The 14,984-nt window shown below is 33.2% G+C and overlaps 2 protein-coding genes across 2 annotated transcripts; one reads left to right on the plus strand and one right to left on the minus strand.

Annotated features, from left to right (window-relative positions):
- Nucleotides 1-180: 180 nt before the first annotated feature.
- On the minus strand, nucleotides 181-2,961 carry LOC131001537 (G-type lectin S-receptor-like serine/threonine-protein kinase LECRK2). The gene is made up of 3 exons (XM_057927944.1): nucleotides 1,581-2,961; nucleotides 1,427-1,483; nucleotides 181-1,328 (listed from the first exon to the last, which is right to left on the minus strand). The coding sequence occupies exons 1-3, from the start codon at nucleotides 2,824-2,826 to the stop codon at nucleotides 193-195; spliced, it is 2,439 nt and encodes an 812-aa protein (XP_057783927.1). The 5' UTR covers nucleotides 2,827-2,961; the 3' UTR covers nucleotides 181-192.
- Nucleotides 2,962-12,319: 9,358 nt separating this feature from the next.
- LOC131001687 (uncharacterized) lies at nucleotides 12,320-13,213 on the plus strand. The gene has a single exon (XM_057928263.1). It carries the CDS (start codon nucleotides 12,615-12,617, stop codon nucleotides 13,071-13,073), a length of 459 nt encoding a protein of 152 aa, XP_057784246.1. The 5' UTR covers nucleotides 12,320-12,614; the 3' UTR covers nucleotides 13,074-13,213.
- Nucleotides 13,214-14,984: the final 1,771 nt, after the last annotated feature.

A 14,984-nucleotide genomic window follows, 5' to 3' on the forward strand; every position in this document is an offset into this window, starting at 1 on the left:
AAATTCGCAGCTAATATTCCAAAACCGCGCCATTTTGCTTGCTGGAAGCTATGAAAATTTCATTGATCATGTCAGCATATGTTAACCCAGAAATTTCATTGTGCTTCCTATTATAATTCATCCTTTATTGCATATATTTAGAATTTGCTTCTAATTTGTAACTTGTGTCAAAGATTGTGATTTTTGATGCTATTAACCATTAGTTTTAATATTGGCAACTAAACAAGAACAAGGTGTAGGATGTGAATTGGAGTCCAATTTTGCACATCTACAATTACAAGATATGAAAGATGAAATTTGTGGTGGTGGGGAAGAGAGCAAAAATGGCCTTGGAGGAATGTGTATAGACTGCAGCTTCCCTTCCAACATCTCCACTGCTTTGCTAATTGATGGCCTCTCCATTGGAGATGTCTGAATGCACCAAAATCCCACCATCAACATTTTCCTCGCGCTCTCTTCTTCCTCTTCAGTCACGAGATCATCCACTCTTTCGTTCTGCATTAGCACGCGCTCATAAACTTTATCCCAAAAATAGATATCACTCACCATCTCAACATATTTCGATCCCACCATGTGAAGGAGCATGATCCCATAGCTATACACATCTGATTTATGAGAAGCCACACCAAAGTTTCTTGAGAATACTTCAGGAGCAATGTATCCCACAGTCCCCCTCGTCCCAAGCATAGATATCGCACTCTGCTTCTTCATGCACAACTTAGCAAGCCCAAAATCCGATATCTTGGGACAAAAGTCCTGGTCCAGAAGAATATTCTGAGGCTTGATGTCAAAATGCACGATCCTCGTGTTGCAGCCTCTGTGCAGATACTCTAGACCTCGGGCAACCCCGACTGCTACCTCGTACAGTATCTTCCACTCGAGGGTGGATCCGCCCTTGCAGATGAACTTGTCTAAAGATTTGTTGGGCATGAACTCATAGAGCAGAGCCCTTTTGTTTCTGTGATAGCAGAATCCCAAGAGATTGACGATGTTGACATGGGAGGTTCTACTGATGCTTACAACCTCATTGATGAATTCTTCTGCATTATCATGACTTTCTTTTAAGACCTTCACTGCAACTAGCTGACCATCACTTAGCTTTCCCTTGTAAACAATGCCAAATGCACCTCGGCCTAGTTCGTCTCTGAAGCATTTCGTTATTTTCTTTAATTGCTTGCAGCTGTATCTCTTTGGAGCCAAAGATTGATGCTTGAGAAGAAATTTCTCCATCTTCAGTTTATCTTCTTTGCGCCATCTACGTCGTCTTCTAGTGGAGTAGATGATGACAAATGATAATATAAGTAGACCAACTGTACCTGATGATACCCCTGCAGAAACTTAACTACTTCTTACTCAATCTCTAACTAGATCAGCTTGACATGTACACTAGGACAAAATTTAAGTACAAAAGTATTGGATTAGGTACCTAATATTACATGCAGATCAAAATGCCTCCTTTTATGTCTTAAAGGCCATGAAGATCCTGAAAGAAAAGTCGCAACGAAAAAATGCTTCTCCAGGCATAATAAACACGAAATACATATGAAATTGGTTAAATTTTTGGCACAATATTTTGTTACCTGTGGAAGATTTAGAGACTCTAACAAAAGCAACATCCTCAACTTTCAACCATCTTCCATATCTCAGTGGAAGCTTCTGCTTCCGACACTGTCCATCTCGAAACAACGCCACATGACAGCTACAGTCCTTCAAACAAGCCTCTTCACAGCCTTGTTCACTGCTCCCATCCAAAACACTGTAGTAATTGTCTTCCCATGTAACATTCTGAATCCTTGTCATCATAAACTTGCTACTCTGGTCCTTGTCTGAGCAATCTACCACAAGTTTGGCGGTGCAGCCGGCTCCCCACACGACCGAGCCAATGGGATCATACCCTGGGAGGCATCTGCAGTCAGCAGCATTCCCATCCTTGTATCTGCAGTAGCTGTTAATTCCACACAAACCTTTAGGCAAACATCTGTCCTCAGTTACTGACCATATCGATCTCCAATCATCTTGTCGTTGCAGCGAGCGATTATACACACGAAAAATCCCATCAGCATCAATCCTCACAAGATATAGAACCCCTGATGCAGGGTTCCCTCCCATGGTTATATTCATTACAATAGAAGTCCCATCAAAAAGATAGAGATGGCCATCACTTTCAAGATTCAAAGAGATGTTGTTGCCCCTTCCATCAGTCCTAGATGCATAGTAAGCATCTTCGGACACATCTAGGCTGTCTGAATCGTAGAGCACGAGGTTGCCATCAGTTTGCATCTTGAGCCTGAAAAACCCTTTCTTGAGGTCTGTTTCTGAGGCATGGGATAAGAGCTGAGCGCCCGGGGAGAGGCGATGCCCGGGCAGAAGGGAGTTTGTTAGATGATCAATGGTCTGCCACACGACACTGCCACGAGAATTCAACAGAACGAAGTTGCCATTGTCAAGCATTGAAGCTCCTGCTATAGGTTGGGAAGAGTTGCCAATCTTAGAGAGTGTTTCTTTGCTAACACTATTCTGTAAAACTAGGCCGCCTTCAGTTAGCAGCAAGACAACATTGTTGGGGACGATGGGATCCTCGGTGTTGGCAGTCCACACCACGGTGCTGCTCCTGTCCAAGTAGCTGCTGAAAGAGATGCAGACGGCGTAGCCATTTGGAGTGTGGTAGAACCCGAAGGCGAAGGTTCCAGAAGATGAGAACCATGAAGGATTGTTTATAGGTGTTAGGGAAGATGATAGGCTGATATGGGAGTTTGTTTCTTCAGCTGCAGCTGAAGTGATGGAAGAAAGGAAGAGGAACAACAGCACAACAGAAGCAGCACACATTTTTGGATACTAAACGATGAGCATCAAGAAACAATCCTTGGGTTATTAAACACATTCTTGTCTGAAACCACTTAATAAACCTCTAACCAATGTTTCTTGTGTTTTCAGTTTATTGGATATTACGTACATATCTTGACAAAAGGGAACTTTGGTAGTAACCATTATTTTTTGGCAATCAATTATTAATGTATTGTTCTATTTGTCTTAATAACTACTCCCTCCGTCCCGGCCAAGACGCTACATTTGCTTTTCGCGCGGGATTTAAGGAGTTGTAGATTAATGTTTTAAGTGTGTAATAATAAAGTGATAAAGTAAGAGAGAGAAAATAATAAAGTGATAAAGTAAGAAAGAGAAGGTAATAAAGTGATAAAGTAGGAGAGAGAATGTAAGAGCATCCGCATTGGGGTTACATGATAGCTTACATGATAGCCTACTTTATGAGGGGGGACCACATGGTGTAAAGATGCTGCATTGGGGTTACATGATAGCTTACATGATAACATTAGTTTTGATTTTTTCCATTTTTCATTTAGGTTTAATTTCATAAATTTAAATTACACAATTTACTTCAAATTTAAATTGCATTAATTTTGAAATCCTAAAAATTACATAAAATTTAATAAAATAAAAACAATTTTCAAATTCAAAAATCGATTTTTTTAAGGCGCGTGTAAAACACGCGCCTATTTTCAACCGTTTAAAGGGCTACACGATAGAACGTGTAGCCCTCGTGTAAGTTCGGCCCGCATCGCTTACACGATAGCAGACTTACACGAGTAAGCTGCTATCGTGTAGGCGTTGCCAATGCTCATAAAGAAATATTTAATTAGTGTTAATTAAGTGTTTAAAATTCTTTATTTTTGCCAAATATAGAAATGTAGCATCTTTTTTGGGACGGCCCGAAAATGAATATGTAGCATCTTGGACGGGACGGGGGAATATTAATTTATTTGAGGATTTGAGCCGGTTTACAAAAAATGATAATAAGTAAAGTAAGTAAAAATGAGGAAATATATTTACAGATTAAAACAACTGTAATTATGCATTGATCAGAGCATCCACAATGCTAGAGCTCCTTTAAGGGCTCTCTAGAGAGCCACCTCCTCTACAACCCGGAGCTCTATAAAAAGACTCTATAGATTTTTTATCTTATTTTTTAAAACTTGAATTTTAAATAAGTTAAACTTCAAATTTTAAAAATGAGTTTAATATTGAATTATGCATGGGCCAAATTTGTCTAGCTAATCTAGATGGGCTCGAATCAAAGTTAATGTAATGCTTGCTCCGAAAAGCCTCAGCATGGTGATGGTGATTTTTTTTTGGTTAAATTTAGAGGGTGTTTGGCTAAGCTTATTTTAAAGAGCTTATAAGTTCTTGGAGCTTATAAGATGTTTCAAGAGCTTATAAGATGTAATTTTTAAGAGCTTATAAGTTGTCAAAGTGTTTGGATAATTGAGCTTATAAGCTAGAGAGTGAATTTTTTTGCTAGAGAGAGAAAATATTTTTTTAGAGAGAGAAAATCGAAGAAAAATAAACTTAAATGATATATGATGGAAATAATAAATTACAGTTGAAAAATATTTGTAAAAAGATTGTTGCATATGAGATTATAAAAAAATAAGTTGGGGTAGAGGAACTTATTTTTTGGGGAGCTTACAAGCTCTTGGAGCTTATAAGCTGTTGAGGAACTTATTTTGCCAAACACTTTGAAAGAGCTTATAAGCTCTTAATCAGCTTATAAGTTGTTTTGAGGAGCTTATAAGCTCAGCCAAACACCCTCTTAGTTAATACGAGATTGGCCGCCCAAATCAAGAAGTAGGTTTATTTTTGAGGATATGCACTCATATAACAATATTGGAGATTGAAACTCAATATTTGATCCTTTATTTTAAAAATATAAATTTTGATTATTTTTTGTAATTTCAGGCTGTATTCCCCTTAATTTGAGCGGATCTAATCGGGTTGACACATGAGTTGGGCACGGATTTGGATGGTACTTTTGACACTAATGTTATAATTTATGTCAAAATTATTAAATTACTTTAAACAAAAAAAAATACCAAATAATTTGGTATTGTTGGCACTAATATTGTCATTTGTGCAAAAAGTATCAAATTACTTTTTTTTTCTTTTGGTATTTTTGGCACTAATATTCTCATTTGTTCTAAGTAATTTGGTACTTTTGGCACTAATATTCTCATTTGTTCTAAGTAATTTGGTACTTTTGGCAAAAATTATAACATTAGTGCCAAAAATACCAAATTACTTAGTATTTTTTTTTTCTGGTGGTACTTTTGGTACAAATGATAACATTAGTGCCAAAAGTATCACCCAAACCCACGCCCAACCCCATCCGGTCCACCCAAATTAAGGGCAATACATTCCAAAATTGTAAAAATAGTCAAAATTTGTATTTTTTAAGATAAATGACCAAATATTGAGTTCTATTGCTCAATATATATAGCTATCTTAAAAGTTGGCACTTGTTAATAATTCAATGTTACTGGAGGAGTTTGGTTTGATAGATAAGATAAAAATAAAATTTAATAAAATTAATAGCATCGATTGAATAGTTTATCAAATTTTAACTTAATAAATAATCATTTAATTAAATGATTAAAGTGTGAGTCAAGTTATCTATTATTCACTCCCTCCCACATAAATTGATCAATTTCTATTCGATACAGAATTTAAGAAATTAGTGTTTAGTATTTTAAGTGTGTCTTGAAGAGATAATTAGAGGATCAAGCAGAGAATCACAACCTCCACATAAATACATATCAATCCATATATTTCGAATATATATATATATATATATATATATATATATATATATATATATTTGTATTTCATTAAATTGAATACATTAAAATTTGTGTTTACAAGGGCAAATTAAAGATATTTTTACTTTGTCAATGAGGCCTAGTTCTAGTGGCAAAGTTGATGCACTCAAATACTTTTCTTTGTGAGAGATGTTGGGTTTAATTCCACTTTTATGCGGTTAGTTTTTTCAACTTTATGTGGGTAATGGTCACACTTGCGTGCCGTTAGTTTTTTCATCTTTGTGTGGGTAGTGATGCCACATGCGTGCTATTATTTTTTCACTTTTGTACTTTTATGTGGGTAGTGGTCTCGCTTGCGTGCAAATAGATTATTTAATTATATAATAGATACTTTTTGTAATTTAAAAAAAAAGATAGTTTTACTTTTTTCATTTGTAATTAGAGATATCAATTTCAAATTATAAAAGTTTGAGTACAAATATCAAAATTCAAATACGAATATTAAATTAAATTATAATTATTTTATCTGTTCAATAAGCTATTGTAATTACAAGCCCGTCAAATTTAAAATTCAGATTTAAAAGCACACTTGGGTAGCGAAAAAGTGAGAAGTATGGCCGAAATAATCAGCCTCAAAATGTTAAAAAGCAGAAACATTTCCAAAGGCAAAACTAAAATGAGATTCAACTTTAATTCGGATTATTATTTTAACAATCCTTTTTTCAATATCTTTCCATAAGGCTTGTCGTCGTGAATTGATCCAGCCACTTTTAATAGTCCCGACCCACCAGACCAGACTACCACTACTATAAAAATAAAAATAAAATAGTATTTAATAAAGTTAAACTAAGAGTAAAATTTCAAAATCTCTCACCAGATTTAGGGCGAGTTTGATAGTGTAATATAGAAATGAAGATATTAATTATATAGAGATAATTAATCGAACTTTTGTGAGTTTAATTATTTAATCTTTTGTTTGATAGCTAATAAATAATGTATGTATAACTTGTTTTGGATGTTTGATAGATTCTACTAAAATGCATATAATGTTTGATAACATTGCCCAAGTGATAGTATATCTTGTGAAATTACCATATTACCCTCCACTTAATCCCCTTTCAGTTACGTAATGAATCAAGTTATCCATTGATTCCTCATTTTGTTTCAGTGGGTGCTAGTAATTAGGGATGGCAACGGGCCGGATCTGGGCCGGATCCGGATCTAAATATTATTAATTTAGTTAATTTATTATTTATTATTTTTAATTTAGTTAATATTATTAGTAAACTAAATATAAAATATAAATATATATATATATATATAATAATACGGATCCACGGGTCGGATCTGGGCCGGATCCGGATCTAAAATTTCAAGATCCAGATCCAGATCCGTTTTCAAAACTGAGATCCAGATCCGTCGGGTCCAAAAAATTGAGATCCAGATCCGTAAAAACGGATCTGGATCCACGGATCTGGACCGGGTCCAAGATCCACTGCCATCCCTACTAGTAATGAATCAAAATCGATAGCTTATCAACCAACTGAAAAAAAAACTGAAATTAAATTTGTTACTCCCTCCGTCCGCCAAAAGTATGGCACAATTACTATATTTGGCGTCCGCAAAAAGTATTCCACTTTCCTTTTTAAGCCATGGTTCCACCATCCACCTTTATATTTTATCCTTACAAACACTCTTTATTTACAAAAAACCCACCCCAAATTCAATCTCAACCACACATCTCAAAAAGTGGTGGGACCCTTTCTCCACTACATCAACATCATCACCAATTTTATTAATCTCCGTGCCCAGCCAAAGTGTCATACTTTTGGCGGACGGAGGGAGTAATTCACAAGACATTTGGGTGGATGCTTGGCTTCGAAATATTAGAAGTGTCAGCAAGTCATTGGTATTATGTGAAGATGGCACAAGACATTTCAGATTTTCTGCAAATCATAATGGGATATCAATTCATAGCCAAATATTTCGAAGCCAAACATCTCAGCTATTGAGCAAATAATTTCATATTTCAAATCTCAGCTTCTATTCCATTAATTTGGTCTTCACATCAAAAGCAATAATTTTGGCGAAAGAGAAAGCTTTGAGACCAATTTTTTACAGCCGCAAAACAAATTTGCAGATCCAAATCAGAAGAAGAAAAAATGTCTTTAAAACAGAAAACCCTATAATCAAACTCTTCGAAATTTGATTTCGCCAAGTCGCAGATGAATCAATCGAAAAATTGCGCAGATCTGATTTCGAAATTTCACAAATTTGCAGGCCCAAATCATTCCTACGACCAGAAATAAATCAAATCTCACCTTCGACGAATCAATTCAACGAAATCTCACCAAATCATTCCTACCGCTAGAAATCTCACCTTTGAAATTTCTCAAATCTCACCTTCGACGAATTCAACGCGTGTCTACCGACGAGCAGCCATTGAAGTCTGAAGAATCGAGGGTTGGTTGTGTCAAAGAAATGGCGTAGTAAGACCGGATTTGATGAAGCTAGCGATTTTTGAAGTAGACGGAGGGATAAAATCGTAAACGGAAAACTTAATCTAAATAACTGTTCAAGACCATATAATTTAACTGGGGGTGAGCGGCGGATGAGTTTTCTCAGTGAAACAGTGACTTTGATGCGGGCTGGACTCTTTCTGCGGGCCTGGGTGATTATTGGTGAAGTCTATCAAACAGGAGGAAAAGGCGAGAAAAACAATTTATCTCATAACTGGAAAAATATATTGCAGTCCGGATGTCTTTCGGTTTTTCTTTTAATCATTTTATATACTCCCTCCGTCCACCGAAAAATTTTCTAGAGGAAAGTGACACGAGTTTAAAAAAATAAAAAATTATTGAGTGTATTAAAATGGGAGAAAAAATTATTAAGTGTATTGAAAATGGTGAAAAAATATTTTAATTAGTATTGAAAGTGGTGAGGTATAGATGTATAGTTCAAAAATAAGTAGGAAGTTCTTTTGTGAACGTCATAAAAAGAAAAAATAGGTTCTTTCGTGGATGGGAGGAGTATTTATAATGAGCAGATCTTATATACTTAATTGCATAAGGACCACTCACATATTTTAATAAGATAGTTGTAAGTATCGTTTCAGATACTTTAATGATACTTACAATTATCCTATTAAAATATATGTCGTTTACACTTTTATTAAAATGTGTAAGTTGTCTGCACTGTGCAGACGATCGATCGCACAGAAGAATTTGTTATTTATTTTCTCCGTCCACAAAGGGTGTGTGGTGTAGTGGAGGACACAAATTTTAATAAAAAAGTTTGGAGATGTGATTGTAGTAATTTTAACACGAATTTTATCTACTTTCATAAATACAATTTAAGACGAACCAAAATAAATGTCTTATAATTTACTATAATCTGGCAATTCAAATTTTTGTTAAAATTACTACAATTCGATTTGTCCATATCAGTATTTCGACATGCTAAATAAGCTTTAATTTGACCAAAAAGAAAATTTGTGTAAAATTATTACAATCAATAAATCGGTGTATTTTTTTAATTTTTTTAAAAATTCATGTTAAAACTTAGAATTGATTCAAAATTGGTGTATTTATATGCCAATAACCATGTAATTTATTGTTGGAATATATATATATATATATATAAGACGATTAAAATTTGGTCAACAATTATGTATGTGTACACATTTGTAACTCATCACCTAGATTGTAGTACGTATAGACTATAGTCCATACCCTAAGGGTGCGTTCTCTTTGGTTGTAAAATTATCATATGAGAAAATGAGAGATAAACAAAATTTCACCATTTAAATCCTTCCAATCTTTTTCCCTCATTTCCTACTTGACCCTTACTTATTCATCATTTTCACTACAAAGGAAAGATAATATTATCCCTCCTTTATAGTGAAAATGATGAATAAGTAAGGGTAAAGTGGAAAATGAGAGAAGAAGAAAAAAAATTTAAAGGATGAAATCTTAATTATCCCTTATTTTCCTATGATAATTTTACAATCAAAGATAACGCAGTCTAAGTGATAAAGGGAACAAGGAAATAAAGAAGGGTGAAAGAAAGTGATGAATTAAATTTGATTTCTGAAAAATATTGGAAAAGAAGAAGCAAGCTAAACTACCTTTTGACCATCTCCGCCCTTTACTTTGTCTTTTGTTGAGTAAAATGGCAAAAGCATTTATGAGGTTCTCAACTTTTTAGTAATTACAACTATAGATTCTTGACTACCAGTCTACCATCTGCAATATCTTCTACATCTTATTTCAATTAAATACTATTTCAAATATATATTTGAAAATAAGCTAATAGTTACTCAACCCTCACACTTTTGATGTATTTGGACATATGAGTTCCTCAAATAAAAATGTACACACTAGACTATTTGACAACTGATAGTTCATTAAACTAAAGGAGGCCCTTTTCCTACCAAAAAAAAAAAAAGGAGAGAAGGAAAAAAAAAGAAAAAAGAAGAGGACTACAAGTGGATCCTATAGCAATTTAACTGGTACTATTTCATTATATTTCACTAGTACACATAATTATCATAATTCTTTTATTCATAATTTTCTTTGACGTGTATTAGTATGAAATTTTAATTCTTAGTTTCTTAAAATGACATTGCATATTTATTAGTAAAATATAAGTGAGATGAGTTTTTGCATTGTTTGGATTAACTATTCGAAATAATGAGATTATTTTCTCTTGTTAATCTTCAAACAATTTATTTATTTTATTATAATTAATTCAGAATATTTTTACTAATTTCCGAATTGTCCGTGTATTTTATTTAAGGTTTTGTAACTACTACTACTACTACTATTATTATTATTATTATTATTATTATTATTATTATTATTATTATTATTATTATTATTATTATTATTATTATTATTATTATTACTCTCTCCTTAATACATGGTTCTACGTGGATTGATGAGTGATTTTTATTTTATTTTTCTGCAATTCTACATCATTATTATTATTTTTAAATATTGTTACACTCAAATAAAGAAAACATACACTCACACTCTAACTTTCTAGGTGACTTGAACCCCCAACCTATTGGTTTGGAGGAGAAGCGTCTAACCGATTGCGCTTCATCATCTTTCTACAATCCTACATTGATTTCCTTTAAGAACAATTTATTATTTTAGGAAACTTAAAAAATTGGAGATTATATATAAATTGAAATCTCACATGTATTTTTATTTATATTATTTTATTAATATTTTAATGTTAGTATTTATTGAGACAAATAACCAATGATTATAACAACTTATTTTTATAAATTCAATTGAGTTCTAATAGTCAGCGATATTGTTATGTGGGCTTGAGATGAGAAAGGTAACTAGGGGGGGTTTTTACACTATGTAATACTCCCTCCGTCCACAATATATTTGTCGCATTTTGAATGACGCGAGTTTTAATAAATATGAGTAAAATTGTTAGTAGAGTGAGGTCTCACTTTAAATGTGATTGGAAATGTGTGGACCATATTACTATATATAAATGGAAGTGACAATTTTTTGTGGATAGACCAAAAAAAAATTGTGGCAAATTTATTGTGGACGGAGGGAGTATTATGCTTATATATTGTAATGTTCAAATTTTATTGAGAAAATAATCAATTATTATAATTTATATTTAATTAATTAGATATTTTATAAATTTAAACAAATTTTGATAATTAACGGGTATTATTATATGAATTTGGGATGATAATTAAATAATTTTCAAAAATGAGCCTGAATATTAATCGACACACCTTTACGAATTTTTCTTTAATTTGTAAGATTTTGTTGTTTGTTTTTTATTATTAATGTTTACGTAAAAATGTTCACATTGTTATTGAGACACATTTCCTATTAAATGGGTTTGAGTAATTAGTGAGGAATGTTAATTATATATATTTAAGATTAGAAAAATAAATAAAATTACTTTTTAAATATGTTTGAGACGTGTATGGATACATAAATTTTAGATGAGTGTAAATGAATGAAGTATACTAGCTTCATCATTTTGATTCATGCACAATCAACGATTCTAAAAAATAAAATACTGGTCAAGTATAAAATTATTTTTATAATGTCTACTAATAAATTATACCATAAAGTACTCCCTCCATCCAACAAATCTTGGCACGTTTGGTTTTAGTACGGGAATGAAGGAGTTGTAGATTAATGTTTTAATTGTGTAGTTAATAAAGTATAAAAGTGATAAAGTAGAAGAGAGAAGGTAATAAAAATGATAAAGTATGAGAGAGAAGGTGATAAAAGTAATAAAGTATGAGAGAAGGTAATAATTATTACCTTATTTAGAAATGTGTCAAGATTCGTGGGACGGTTCAAGAAGGAAAACGTGTTAAAATTCGTGGAAGTAAGAGATTAATATTTCATTGAATTTTGTTGAGTTAATTTTTATTAAATGACTAATAATTTAGGATATAAACTGTAATTTTTTATTTATTTATAATATTATATTGCTTTTGTATATTTTTTTTGAAGGATTTTTTTTTGTATTTTTATTGTTTTTGTATTTTTGTTAGGCTGTGATGATTTTACATGGTTGTTGGTATTTGTTGAATGAAGATAAATGTGGGGAGAATTATTTGTAAGAGAAAGTCCAGTAAAAAGTGGGCCTAAGGCCCGCATTCCTAGCCACGTGTAAGAATAATGATAAAATTTGATAGAAGCCTCAAAAGCCACACCGCCACCCCTCCCCTCCGTATTCTGAATTATTCTCCTTCCACTCCTTCTCTCTCTCTCTTCACTCACTCCCATAATTATAAATATATAAATATAAACAAGCAAGGAATTATTCCATGCCCATCCCTTCCTTCCCTTCACAACATCCCAATTCTCACTTTTCCCCTCTCCCCCTCTAACTATTATTCCAATCCCTAATCCCTCTTTATCTTATTTGCCTCCGATTTCCTCACCCACTGAAACTAAATCCACAAATCAAATTCTCATGCATAGTGAAATCATCAATTGAAGGGAAATGGCAACTCTGCAGAAATTCAAGCTACTGGCGACACAGTGCGCGGTCGCCGCCAGTCCTACCAGGAGTCCGTCCGCGAGTCCAGTGATCCATCTCCGCCGGAGAAAAACACTCCGAATGCTGCTCAGCCGCGTCGGCGGCGGCGGCGGCGGCGGGAGACGGCTGCCTCCGCGGTGCTGTGACGCCTCCTCGGGTCAGATGGGGAGCAGCGACAAGAGAAGCGCGCCGGAGAAGGGGAAAGAGTCGTTAGTAAGAAACAAGCTGAAGGATTTGTTTGTTTCCTCGCCTCCGCCGTTAGCCGAGGCGGTTTCGGAAAATGTGAGAGAACTGCTGCTGCCGTCCGGCGGCGAATTGAGGAGAGGTAGTGGACGCTCGCTCCGGCCGCTGTCGGCGACCTTCCGGCAACGATTGTTGTTGAGGAGAGCCTGGCGGCCGGTGCTCGTCGGCATTCCGGAGTGACGCCGCCGGCATTCCGTTAGATTAATTCAGTATCGATTTTTGGTTCCGTTGTAAGTTGTAACCGTATTCGGAAATCGTAACCCCTTTGTTTATTTTATTTATCATTTCATAATCTAATTCTAATCTTCATTATTTGAATATATTACTAGTACCTATTTCCATATGCGCAAATTTCGAATTTGTGTTTAAAAATAAATTTGAAACATGTCTGTTTTAGCGGAAAAAAAGAAGAAGAAGGAATTATTTACTTTTTCTTACGTAAAGCAACCATTTTCTTTTTAATCAAATTAAAAAACAACATAATTAGTATAATTTTTTTTGGAGCAACTTTAAATTGTCACATTGGATTCTGTTTGGTGTTTACGTATAAAATAATAAGGGATGATGGCAGAGTTGGTCCCGTAGTAAGGGGCTTTTGATAATTTTGGTCCTATTAAGCAATATCTCGAGTACTGAAGCTCTAGTTTTTGTCCACATTGTCAACTTAAATACTCCATATTAATCAAGTTGAAAACTTACAGAGATAAAATTACGGTTAATTTAATTATGAAAATAAAAATAAAAAATAAAATAGCAGCACCATAAGTTTTCACAAGGCTTTCAAATCTTCGAAGAGAGTGGCAAGTGCGTAATTCATCGAGTAATAAAATCTTTATAAATATATAAAGATGAACAGAAGACATTCACAAGATTATGGAGAATAATAATTTATAAATTAAAATACACATATAACGTATAAAAATATGAAAAGATACCGAGAAAAAGAAAATTAAACGAATATGAACAAACTATCATTTTGGATTATAACACAAGTTATGTATTAGATCTTGTACTACTACTACTAATAATAATAATAACAATAATAATAATAATAATAATAATAATAATAATTGCTTTTTTTTAGGCGAATAATAATAATTGCTTTCACTAAATAGGAGTAGTTACTTGACTTTTACTCGACTTCATTCTACGGCGGCGCAACCCACCCCAAGATTAATAAAGTTGAAAAGCTATAGAGAAATTACAAAAAATATTGCAAATATCACTAGAAAGCAAGATATAAAAGACCAACAATATTACAAGTTCTCAATATTTAGTGCGATTTTAAAGTTTCAATCGTCGATTTTATTTATGGCTTAGCGTAGTATTAATTTCTCATGTGGATAATTTGTAAATTATTAGTGAACAAATTAAGAAATATGTGTACAAAATTATTCTTACTTAAAAGAGGATTAATAATGATCCTCATTTCTCATTGTGATGATTCAAAATTCGAATTCATAACTTAATTATTATAAAAAAATATATCTTATTAATATAATCAAATAGCTCGTTTGCTACGTGGTATGAGATAAGGCGTGATATCTTCGATTGTGATATCTATTAATTTATTAAATATCAATATCATGTTTGGTAAGATATATAAAAAAGATTTTACGCTATCACACGTCCCATATGTGATACAGAATTCAAAAGATATGGATAATAAATAACGGGCCATTAATTTATAAAAGCTTTGAATATTTAAGCAAACAACATATTAGAGTTTTATAGGTAATCTATCTCACACTTATCATGCATATAGCAAAGTTATAGGATTGAAATAACAACCAGAAAATTAATTACTCCCTCCGTCCGCCAAGAATAAGTCACAATTGTCATTTTGGATGTCCACAAAGAGTATGTCACTTTCTATTTTAGGACATGATCCCACATTTTTTTATCATTATACATTTATCCTTATAAGTACTAATTATTTACAAAAAATAATCTTTTATTCAATTTCAATCACTCATTTCATATAATAGTGAGACCCTTTCTCAACTACATAAAAACCATCAATTATTTTATTAAAATCCGTGACAGGCTAAAGTGACATATTTTTGGTGGACGGAGGGAGTAATATTTTTC

Source organism: Salvia miltiorrhiza, chromosome 8 (genome assembly GCF_028751815.1).
Source record: "Salvia miltiorrhiza cultivar Shanhuang (shh) chromosome 8, IMPLAD_Smil_shh, whole genome shotgun sequence".
Classification (NCBI taxonomy): domain Eukaryota; kingdom Viridiplantae; phylum Streptophyta; class Magnoliopsida; order Lamiales; family Lamiaceae; genus Salvia; species Salvia miltiorrhiza.

What these genes read in the sequence shown, in the direction of transcription:
- LOC131001687 (XM_057928263.1), top strand. Translation starts at nt 12,615, where the DNA reads ATGGCAACTCTGCAGAAATTCAAGCTACTGGCGACACAGTGCGCGGTC.
- LOC131001537 (XM_057927944.1), bottom strand. Translation starts at nt 2,826, where the DNA reads ATGTGTGCTGCTTCTGTTGTGCTGTTGTTCCTCTTCCTTTCTTCCATC. An exon ending in AGTCTCTAAATCTTCCACAG is followed by an intron (nt 1,484 to 1,580) that starts GTAACAAAATAT and finishes CTTTTCTTTCAG; the next exon opens with GATCTTCATGGCCTTTAAGA. An exon ending in TGATCTGCATGTAATATTAG is followed by an intron (nt 1,329 to 1,426) that starts GTACCTAATCCA and finishes AAGTTTCTGCAG; the next exon opens with GGGTATCATCAGGTACAGTT.